General features: G+C 38.6%; 1 protein-coding gene across 2 annotated transcripts; it reads right to left on the bottom strand.

Moving 5' to 3' along the window:
* Nucleotides 1-1,004: 1,004 nt before the first annotated feature.
* Nucleotides 1,005-9,214, bottom strand: sgca (sarcoglycan, alpha). 2 transcript variants are annotated; one of them, XM_070545724.1, is made up of 10 exons: nucleotides 9,116-9,214; nucleotides 8,783-8,911; nucleotides 8,549-8,700; nucleotides 6,252-6,318; nucleotides 5,975-6,188; nucleotides 5,737-5,905; nucleotides 4,961-5,169; nucleotides 4,768-4,794; nucleotides 2,619-2,792; nucleotides 1,005-1,224 (listed from the first exon to the last, which is right to left on the bottom strand). In XM_070545724.1, exons 1-10 carry the CDS (start codon nucleotides 9,150-9,152, stop codon nucleotides 1,194-1,196), a joined length of 1,209 nt encoding a protein of 402 aa, XP_070401825.1. In that variant the 5' UTR covers nucleotides 9,153-9,214; the 3' UTR covers nucleotides 1,005-1,193. The 2 variants fall into 2 exon arrangements, with proteins under 2 accessions (XP_070401825.1, XP_015818277.3); XM_015962791.3 differs by having other exon boundaries at nucleotides 5,975-6,173.
* Nucleotides 9,215-10,898: the final 1,684 nt, after the last annotated feature.

The raw sequence follows: 10,898 nt of genomic DNA, 5'->3' as shown, positions 1-10,898 counted from the left end.
GGTAAGGGATCCTGCATGAGAATTCAGTTCGTTTTTATTTTTCTCAGGAGAGGACACTTTTTGTACCCACCTAATCTTGTCCAGGATCTCAGAGGGACTGAAGAGTCTCCCAGCAATCAGGTGAAGACACTACTTTTGCACAGAGATGTCTAAAGGCAACTGGGATCAGAACATGAGACCATCTTGCTGTAACCAGCTCTGGTGATCACTCTGTTAAAGTCTAATGACAAAACACGAGTGACCTCTTGTGGGAATTTTGTGCAACAACATAAACCAGGAAACAACGAAGAAGAAAAAACATTAACTTTTGATTTGTAACCAAGTTTTATTAAAAATAAACGGAATGAAGTGATTCTTAAATAATTCAACATTAATTCCATTGAAGAACTCTGAGCTACAATCTAACCATCCAGGATTTCAGACGACTTGTGAGAAGATGCAAGAGAAGTTAGTGGATTTAAATTTACTGTGGCAGAAAACATCATTTATATGTATATATATATATATATATATATATATATATATATATATATATATATATATATATATATATATATATATATATACATATTCTTCTATAATGCACCTGGCCACACTTTGTGTTTTTTTCTTTACTCCTTCAAACAATCAAGATATTTGAGGATTACCTCACACGTGTCTTAATTTTTCAGCCGCAATCTGAGTATCTACAGTTTCACAGACAGTGAAATGTTTAAATGTCCAGCATTATGCTATTTTACACCTTCAGAGCCGAGATAGGCACAGCATGTGATAAAATATCGCCATTGATGCTATTGAGATGTTATTTATCATGAAATATAAGTTATGTTTGTGACCCATACATCTACCTGGGAATAAGGCGTAAAAAATATTTTTTACAATAAGAGTAAATATGGCAGAAACATGTTTCCCACTGTGCAAAAGAGAAACAGCATTAAGCCTTGGTTGAGATCAAATTAAAAAATTGTAGAAAAAAGTGATGAACATCATCAAATAAAAACAAATTCATGAACTGCATTTTATTTCAGCTTAGTCAGAAGAACGATAAAATATAACACCCCACTGCAAAACTAAGGCCAATAATGTAACAAAATGATTAATGCATCAAAACCATTTTATCCATTGTTGTTCACTTCCTGTAAATACAGAGTTGATGAGAATGATCCGAGTCATCAGTAATGGAGAAGCCAGGTTTACCTGGGCAGGGTGTCGCTGTAAGGATCCCTGAGGAAAGATAAGAAATAAATAAAGGATTTGCTCCAAGAAGACACAAAAAACATTAAACCACACAGAGCAGCTGACAATTTAATGGGCACAACTGAGACCAGTAACACATACCATAATCTATACGTTATTAATCGGGGAAAGTTATTATTTATTGTGTTTGTTTGTTGAGTTGATGGCAATGATAAAAAATGGACATATATTCACTGTTTACACATCTGTCTTGAAAACTCAAAATTTTTTAAATATTAATTGTTTTCATTTTTCTTTTAAATACTACATATTCACTGCATTGTTTCAAATTATATTGCCAAGTCCATAAATGCAATGTTTTCCTTTTTGTCAAAGAAGACACTGTATTTCTCACCTAACTGTCCAATGACAGAAAACTGATATCAAGTTGAAGCTACATGTTTATGTTAAGAAGCTTTAATTGAAAATGGTTATTGGCGCGGGGTTATGCCATAAGGCTTAGTCAATTTAAAGGCACACTTGGCAGTTTTGCTTGCTTTTAGCACCCCCTAGTGTTCGTTATTAAGTCTCTGTGGTTAGCACCTTATAACTGCTGAAATGTCTCCCCAGCCTTCATTAGTGTCTACAGTAGCAGTTACAGTAGCGGCTAAACCAACAACAGACTTCCTCGTCTGAGTCAAGATGGGTGACGGTGTGACAAAGATCTGTAAAGATTTTTTAATCCTACAGTTTCACCATCTCTTGCAGGAGATAGGTGTAGCAGACTATTTTCATGTTCACTTCATGAAAAACTGAGTGACTAGTTACATTCAAACTAAAATAAAAACTATATATAAAAAGTTTTTTTTGCAATCAGCAACACCTTTAAAAAATTAGGGTGTGGACATATTTTGGGAGTTTAGATAGGCAAGGTTGGGGGTGTGGCCAGGGGTGGGGCTAGGGACAGGAAGGTTATATCTATTATTTATTCATCTTAGATATTTAATGTTTCTTCATTTTTAGTGAACAGAGAAAAACACAATCAAACATTTGGCCAAGGATATTTATTTCCTACTGATTATTAATTTTAGTTTGTCGTCTACTCCAAATGTTTTTTTTTTACATTTTAGTAACAAATATGTTTTAGAGCTGTGGACATTTGCTCATTGAAATACTGTATAAAAGGCTAAATTCACCTGCCTCAGATGTAAGCGAGTGGCTAAATTATGAGAAACTTGAGACAGCCCCTTTCTGATATCTGACAAATAAAATACCACTCACCACATCCTGGAAGGGAGAATGTTGAACAAAACAACAAACAACAAAAGAGGGCAGTAGTTTTCCTTTACATATAATTGTAAATAAAGAACAAAACAAACAGCCACATGATTAACTCTGTAACCCAAAAACATGTCAGCAGAACATTAATGGTGTGTTCTTACTGCTGGGCCATGATCAGAGGGATGCTGTCAGACTGCAGCGGCGAGGCCCTCTCTCCTGTACGGCTGTTGAACATAGGCAGCGTGGACAGGGGTGGGGAGGCACTGCGGTTGGCAGCCATGCTCCTCAGCTCCTCGGCGTTCCCGTGAATGGTGTGGTGGTGGTACAGCTGGATGCTGCAGCACAGAGCATCACATTTAGTGTTAGTGAACCGTTTTATCAGTTCCACTGCAGAGACAACTGAGACTGACTGATTTAAAATCCATCTGCAGGTGCTAGTTATGAGAATCAACCATCAAAAAGGAAGGAAAATGGACAGATCCTTGATTTTTGGAAATAAAATTGTGAATGAGAGATCTATGGGATGTTTACTTCTGGAATTCAGGAAAAACATTGTGCATTTTAGATTTCAGAGTATTTTTGATATGGCAGCAATCTAAGTTAAATAAATGCAATAAAAGTGTGTTTCTGAAGGCTATTCTGATGTAAATAGTCAAATACAATTATTTCTATATAACTCTGAGAGAATATGATGAATATGAGCTACTTTCTGATTGTTATATTTATTTAATCTGATGTTAGCCTAGATCTGGACAAGTGGGGGAGTAGAGGGAGGTGGAGTGTACAGTCGGTAAAGACAGCTCTCTCTTGCCCTGCTTCCAACATGTCTCCATCTAAAAGGCTAGGTTATCCAGAGCTATCTCTGTAGTTATGCTGCTATAGGCTTAGACTGCTGGAGGATACACTGACCACTTTCCACACTCGACTACTTTCTTCTACAATTTGCTCTTTAACTGTATTATTTCCTGCAATTTCAGCTGTTAACTTTATTTTTTCTCTAAGTATTTTTCTCCCTAGAAGAAGCTACATTTATGTTCTGCTGAGCTGTGGTGCCCTCATGGAGGGGGCCATCGGCTTGAACACTGTTGCTAACCACTTAAACATTCTCCCTCTCCTGATAATAACATTTTACTTTCTTTTACATTGGATGTGCTACTACTAGTTTACCCGTTTAATTATAGATTCACTAGGATAAATACAATAAAGTTTATCTCTCACCAAATAGAATATTTATTAAGAAATCACAATATAACTGTAGACACATTACTCTGTGTGTGTGTGCGTGTGCGTGTGCGTGTGCGTGTGTGTGTGTGTGTGTGTGTGTGTGTGTGTGTGTGTGTGTGTGTGTGTGTGTGTGTGTGTGTGTGTGTGTGTCTGCTCTGTCTTCTCGATCCCCAGTGAGTCGTGGTGGATGGCTGCTTACACTGAGCCAGGATCCTCTGGAGGTTTCTTCCTGTTAAAAGGGAGTTTTCCTCTCCACTGTCACTATATGCTTGCTTAGTATGAGGATTGCTGTAAAGTCACTGACACGAGTCAGTGACTTGATGCAATTTGCTGGGTTCCTTATATATAGGAAACTTTTTTTTTTCCGATTGGCTCAATGAACTGACCTGTATTGGAATGTTTTATTATGTGAAGTGCCTTGAGATGACTCTAGTCGTGATTTGGCACTATATAAATAAACTTGAATTGAATTGAATTTAAAAACGTCAGAAACAAAATATAGTGAGTTACAAAAGAAAAGCCAATAATAGGACGACAATACAGTATGATGGATATGTTTAAAAGAAACTATTTCAGTTGATTTGCTTGTCAGTAGGACCTAAATACTCTGTATAGTCTAACTCTTTATTTCTGATATTGACATAAACAGATACCAATCTTATTTTGGAAAAAAGCATCAGAGTTGGAAATGGTCAAAAGTCAGCCAAAAATTTTTAAATGTTGAAGAAATTACAACAAAAGTGGCTCAAATCAAACTTAGTGTCAGTTATTTTATTAATTAGGCAGTTAAATTTGACTGGTTTAGTGTTTGGATTATTGACATATACATTTTACAAATTCAGTTGCGCTTTTCATGCTTTTGGTTAGAACTACAACCACAATTTAAGTTTAGTCTATTGACATTTGTATTATTTCAACCCCCCCCCCCCCCCACACACACACACACACATACATACGAGGATGAAAATAAACAAAAAAAAGGTGAAAACATAAATAGGGACAAGTGTTATGATACAGAATCTTAATCCAAATGCTAGTTTAGTCAAAGTGTCAAGAAGCATCAGGAAAACATTCCATTTTACTCACTTGTTTGTTCTTGCATTCCGTTTTGCACTAAAAAGCAAAAATAAATAAATAAATAATAATAATAATAAAACAAAACAATATGGTAATTTATCAGATGAACAAAAATCTTCAAATATTACATCATTATTTCTTTGTAGGACTCTTCTCAAATCAGAAGACCATCACATTATGGCACATTCATAAAGATACATACACTCCTTCACGCCTTCCAAACATGATGTACACCAGCAGCAGGCACAGAACGATGGTGAGGATCAGGGGCACGATTACTGTCACGATGTAGTCTGGGAAGAAGTCTCTGCTGGGGGGAGACTCTGGTGGGTCGAAGCCTTCACCAGCCTCTAATATCCCAGAACCCACTGTAGGAGCAGGTGGTGCTGGTTCCTTCTTGGTCAGGTCGAACTGCATGGAGAGACAGCAGGGATGTCAAAGAGCTGCATCTGATTATTCTACCTAAGAGGCACGAACATGGAAGTGCAATACGACTACTTATGAAGACACAAACCCAAGAGCAGACCTCTGGTTATGACTGCAAGAATATAGAAATGTGTCGGCTAATAAAAACAATTTAATTCGGTGCTTTCAAGGTTCTCAAGTCAGCAAAAAAATTTGTTTAAAAGATTCCAGTAGTACATTTCTCAATTAACTACTTTTAAACATTTGGAAAAACAAACAAACAAAGCAACAATTAAATTAACATGAAGGACACAGACAGCATGCAAAGGTGGGCCCCAAATGGATATGGGCCAACCATACGGGTGCCAACAGGGTTTGTCCATGATTTCCATGATGGCCCCACAGAGGTTTGTCCACATAGTTTTTTGCCCACATGAAGTTTATCAGGCCTCACATGGGTTTTCAGAGGGGCCCAGATGGTACGACTCATGCATGAGCAAATCCCTGTGGGGCCACCATGGAAACTGCGGACAAACCCTGTTGGCACCCTTTTCTGTTTCTTTTTGGGCTCACCAGTGCTGTCTTGCACCAGGTGATGCAGTTGCTGGGAATGTTGCAGAAGCTGCATCCTCCAGGCACTTTAACCTTGGCCTCTGCTTTACACTGCTTTTGGTGCTCCACTGTCAAGACCCTTTGCAGACACTTTGAGAAATACCTCTCCGACCCCACCTTCACATACACACTGATACATATCAGAGTTTTAAATAAACACACACTTAGAACTTAATGTGGCTCGAACTGCTCTGCTTACCCCTCAAAGTGCCCTGCAAGTGGGAGGGGAACTCTGCCCCCACGATCGAGGGCGTTAGTGATGTTGACAATTTCCAGGGCATTTGTGCTCCACAACTTCTGCAAATCTTGCTTTATCTCATCCTGAACACTAGAGGGCAGCACCTTTTCAACCTCCCTCAGTGGGATGAAGAACTCTGCCTGGTAGGGCAGCATCTTCTCTGTAAGGAACATGACTAGATTTATTATTGTTTTGTATTATTGCCTTCATTGTTCATAATTGTGTCAAACAATTATACCTGCAACAGCTTTGATCACAAGAGTATGTCTGGCTGTGTCATAACTGCGTTTGTTGATTGCATAGATCTGCCAGACACAAAGGTATATTTGTATTCATGTACAGTTTTTGTTGTTTAAGTTTTCCAAATGTTTACATACAAACAAAAACAAAATACCAAAATAACCCACCCCCCTTACAGCAATTTGTAAATTTTGTGATATTACACGTATGATTACGTATTTAATTGTGTCATTAAAATTAAATTTAGCTTAGACTATGAAACACTTTAAAATAAAATCTCTCATTACCTACTTTTTTATTTTTACATAACATGCCTGATCTTCCTGGTGTGTTTCATGAGAACTTCTCTTTACATTTGTAGACTTTTCTGTTAAATTTAAATTTGTTCTTCTGGGGATTTGTCTATGAATTAATAAGAAAAAGGCAGAAGATTTGCACACCTTTCAGAGCTTTTTTCTCAATTGCCAGCTTACGACAGCAAAACTATACACTTTTGTTCTGAGCAAAATATAAATAGCACAGTATCTGTTTAAAGGCAGGAGTCTCAGAAAAGCTGAGAAGAATCTTCTCCAAACACAACATCCTGATAAACGTTAAACCCAACAACACCCTCAGACAGAAACTGGTCCATCCAAAAGACAAAACACCCAAACAGAAGCTCAGTGGCGTTGTTTATGCAGTCCGATGCAGTGAGGACTGTCCAGATCTTCACATTGGGGAAACTAAACAACAATTACACAAGCGCATGGCACAACACAGGAAAGCCACCTCTTTAGATAAAGACTCTGCTGTCCACTTGCACCTGAAGGACAAGGGCCACACTTTTGAAGATGGCAAAGTACACATTCTGGACAGAGAAGATAGATGGTTTGAGAGAGGAGCAAAGAAAGCTATCTAAGTCAAATGAGGAGGCCTCAGGGTTCACATTTCCAGCTCTGAACCTATCTCCAAAAGAGTTTAAGTCTAGGTCACACCCTTCTGCATCTAATCAAAACAACCATTCTAACACAATAGAGGCTAATGACAAAAGTGACTCCTTGGTGTAGGGAGGAGGGGTATTCGGGTAGTTTCAGCTCAATAAGCAACTCTCCATATTCCAGTCAGAAAAGACAAAGCTCCTCGGATAAGAAGCAAAACGTCTTCAAGAAACCACTTGAACCTCTTTGGATTACCATGATCTGGATGACTGAGAACCATCACCAGCATACTTAAAAGTTGCTGAACTTGGTTTTTATGTGAGAACACGGGGTTTAGTTTATCATCACTTACTGCCAAAAAGTGACTGAAAATTAAATGATCTTTTATGTGTGTACTGGTGTGCTTGTTAGCAAAACATTAGTATTAACATAACATCTTAGGGTTCTATAGTCCCCCATGATGCTTTACAACACAGCCAGTCATTCACTTCTTACCCACACACAGGTGGTGATGAGCTACAATGTAGCCACAACTGCCCTGGGGAACACTAAAAGAGGTGAGGTTGACGTGCTCAGGCACCACCAGTTCCTCCAACCACCACCAGCAGGTAAGGAGGGTGAAGGATCTTGCCAAAGGGCACAACGACAGTGACCGATTGAATGGGGCTTGAACCTGCAACCCTCAGGTTACAGGGTGAGCACCTAACACCTCAACCCAACCAATCATGAGCGATGGGAGGGATTTGAATGAAACTCACAATAGTAATAACAGTATCCACCTGATTCAAGATGGCCACCAGAGCTGATCAAAATTGGCAAATACGAAAATGGCTACAACTTAGTTTTAAAGACGCTGATTCAAATCGGATGTGCTAAAGTCATTTACCACGCTTTTAATACCAGATAACAGCACAATTTTGTTTAAAACTAGTCATTCATTTTTGGAGTCAACCAAATTCAAGATGGCTGCCACAAACATCAGTGCCTACAGCTCTCTGTCAGTTTGACAGACATTGATCATAACATTGAAATTTAACACATACGCCACAGCTGTCATCAACAAAAGATGATGTCAGTTTAAAACTGTGGCATTCCTCCAAGGAATGCTTGGCATTTACATAATAAGACAGACGAGGCTTTAATATTCAAGCAAAAAGCACCTCATGTTTTCCAGGTATTTTTATAATCTGTTTGAAACTACAGACGCATTTCACAGTTTTTACGTGTTTACTTCAAAGATATTTTCCCTGTTTCTAACATTGGCTAAAATAGCTGACGAGTCCAAACCTTTAGTTTCTACAGATTAGACAGTACATTTTGATGCCTGCCAAGCCAAATATTTCTCTTTGTCAATGCTGGCATAAAAACAAACTCAGACCTCAATTGTAGTTTTTCCTGGAGATGTTGGCATGCCATACAGGAAGCCATTATCCAAGGGGTGTCTTTGGACTAAGCGCAGCCACTCTGGGAGGTCAGGGAAACCCTGCTTGTTGCATTTAAAAATCATGGGATCGTCGTACAATTGCCCAGCTTAAAAAATAAAACAGAGAAAAACACAAAATTATTGAATTTACATTTTTTCCTTTGTATGAAGTACATTGATCAGTCTTACTGTAGAGTTTCAACAAAGGTTCGAAGTCATTCTGGAACGTTTCCCTCATCAGCTCGTAAGTAAAGAGTCTTCCCACAGGAATGGTAACTTTGATCTCTGCACTGGCCCCAAACAAACTAGCTGCAACAACTGGGCAGAGGGCAAGACGTACAGAAAAAATGTAAGTTTGTGTTTTAAAATCCATCAGACACTAGACACCGTGGACACGGAACAACACACCCTACTTCATGCTGTAATCTAACCAGCCTGGGTCACCTTCTAAGCTAATATCTGAGATAATGTTAGAGTAAACCCAGAAGGCCCGCTGGGGAATAGCTTCAGCTTTAAACTTGCCTGTGGAAAAAAAGATCCAGCTTCCGAAGCCTGCCATCTTGTTTGGGTCTGTGACTGACAGAAGCAACTGGAGTGGGGCTTGGTCGCACTAAAACACACCAGCACTATTTTTAACTGTTTACAACACCTGGAAGAGGGTCTGTCTGTCTGCTTGTGTCTGTAAGCAGAGAACTGTCTAAGTATTGGTCTGCTGTGTTATGTTTTTGCAATGGGGTGATAATTGTAATAATAATTAGAATGGGTAATGTGTTTGTAGCTCTGCTTCGGTCCTGTTCTCTATCATCTTTCTGTCACCTGGGTTTGGTTCTTGGCTTTGTGTTATTTCCACAGGGTTTGAGCTCTTATTTAAGTTGTTTTGCATTACTTCTCTTGTCTGCGTTACCAGTCTTTGCCACTAGATGTCCTCTGGTCTTGTCATTCTTTCTCCTGCCAGTGTCAACTTTTTGTTCATCTGTACTCACCAGCCATGACAGAAAAGATGTTCATAAAATAATTTGATATCAGTAACATCTGCAACAGTTTAATCTTATTAATGATGGCCTTCACAGCCAAGTGACCATAGAAAACACCACAGTGGCTACAGCTCAGTTCACTTCACATAAATTGAGCTACAATTATGTGTTATGGTGTGTGTGTGTGTGTGTGTGTGGGGTGGGGGTGGGGGGTTGGGGGGTTGGGGGGGGGGGGATCGATCACATCTGTGTGCCTAAAGCCTTTTTTCATGCTTTGACCAACTTGATCATTTCTCAACATAATGTTTGGCATGAAATATGACAGGTGATGTGCATTACTTCAAGGAATGCACGCTTTTGACTTTGTTTAGTTTAAGGTCAATCATTTGGACCATGAGTTCTGCATTTGCTGTGGACTGTTATTTATGTTCACATTTTGTTTATAGGATAAGAATAATTTTGAATTACATCAAAAAACCTTACTTTCAAAATATTCATTTAGAAACCACACCTACAGTCAAGCACCAGAAACACTGTCATGTGGCACTGTTTCTTACGACTGCTGCTCAGCCTGCAGCCTTGTCCTTCCGTCCTCACTTTCCCCTTTACTGATTACAGTCAAATGATTAAAAGAAAATCAGCTGAGTCAACATTCAAATACACTCTTATTTTCTATCAAAACCCCTTATTTTAAAAATATTAATCGGTGCATTGACATGGTAACCAAGAATGTGTGAGCAGCAGGTTCAAGACCAAATAAATAATCAGAAGGATTTTCCCCCTATTGTCAGTGATAATACTCAACATGTCTGTAAACCCAGATGCAGAATGCAGGAAGCAACAATGTGGTCTGCAAACGAACAGCAGTCCTGTTATTGGCCAAAGAGATCTGACTTAGTGAAATTCCTGCTGGGTCCTAATGCTAAAGGGTGCATGTTAGTTTCACCTTTTAGCATTTATTATATGTTTCAAGCCTAGTTATAACCTGCAGTCAAAAGGCTCAGAATAATGTTTTTGCTTGTGTGCGTGTGTGTTCATCTTTTAGTCATGTTAACAAAATTGTTATTGCTTTGTATTGTTGGATTTCTACAACTGATAAACTTTTGAATGAAATCCAATTCAAGATGGCCACTGCAGCCAGCTGACTTTAGAAAATGGCTTTTCATAAAGTTGTTTTAGAAATATCAAGCAAATTGTTGTCATGGATATAGTTAAGAGCAATACGGAATACATGCACGAGTGCTCACTCAATTGCACAAGTTCATTTTGTTTCATATTTAAATGTTGAAGTAAATTCCATCTAATTCAAAATGGCCACCAATGCTTATAGC

The sequence above is a fragment of the Nothobranchius furzeri genome, chromosome 16, assembly GCF_043380555.1.
Source record: "Nothobranchius furzeri strain GRZ-AD chromosome 16, NfurGRZ-RIMD1, whole genome shotgun sequence".
Lineage (NCBI taxonomy): Eukaryota > Metazoa > Chordata > Actinopteri > Cyprinodontiformes > Nothobranchiidae > Nothobranchius > Nothobranchius furzeri.
Note: the sequence above shows the minus strand (reverse complement) of the source record. Positions and strands in the feature narration are given on the sequence as shown.

Bases quoted from the DNA above. Each gene is read 5' to 3' on its own strand.
- sgca (XM_070545724.1), bottom strand. From the start codon at position 9,152: ATGGCAGGCTTCGGAAGCTGGATCTTTTTTTCCACAG. The intron at 8,701-8,782 runs GTAAGACTGATC...TTATTTTTTAAG, and splicing joins ACCTTTGTTGAAACTCTACA to CTGGGCAATTGTACGACGAT. The intron at 2,793-4,767 runs GTGAGTAAAATG...TCTGTGCTGCAG, and splicing joins CGGAATGCAAGAACAAACAA to CATCCAGCTGTACCACCACC.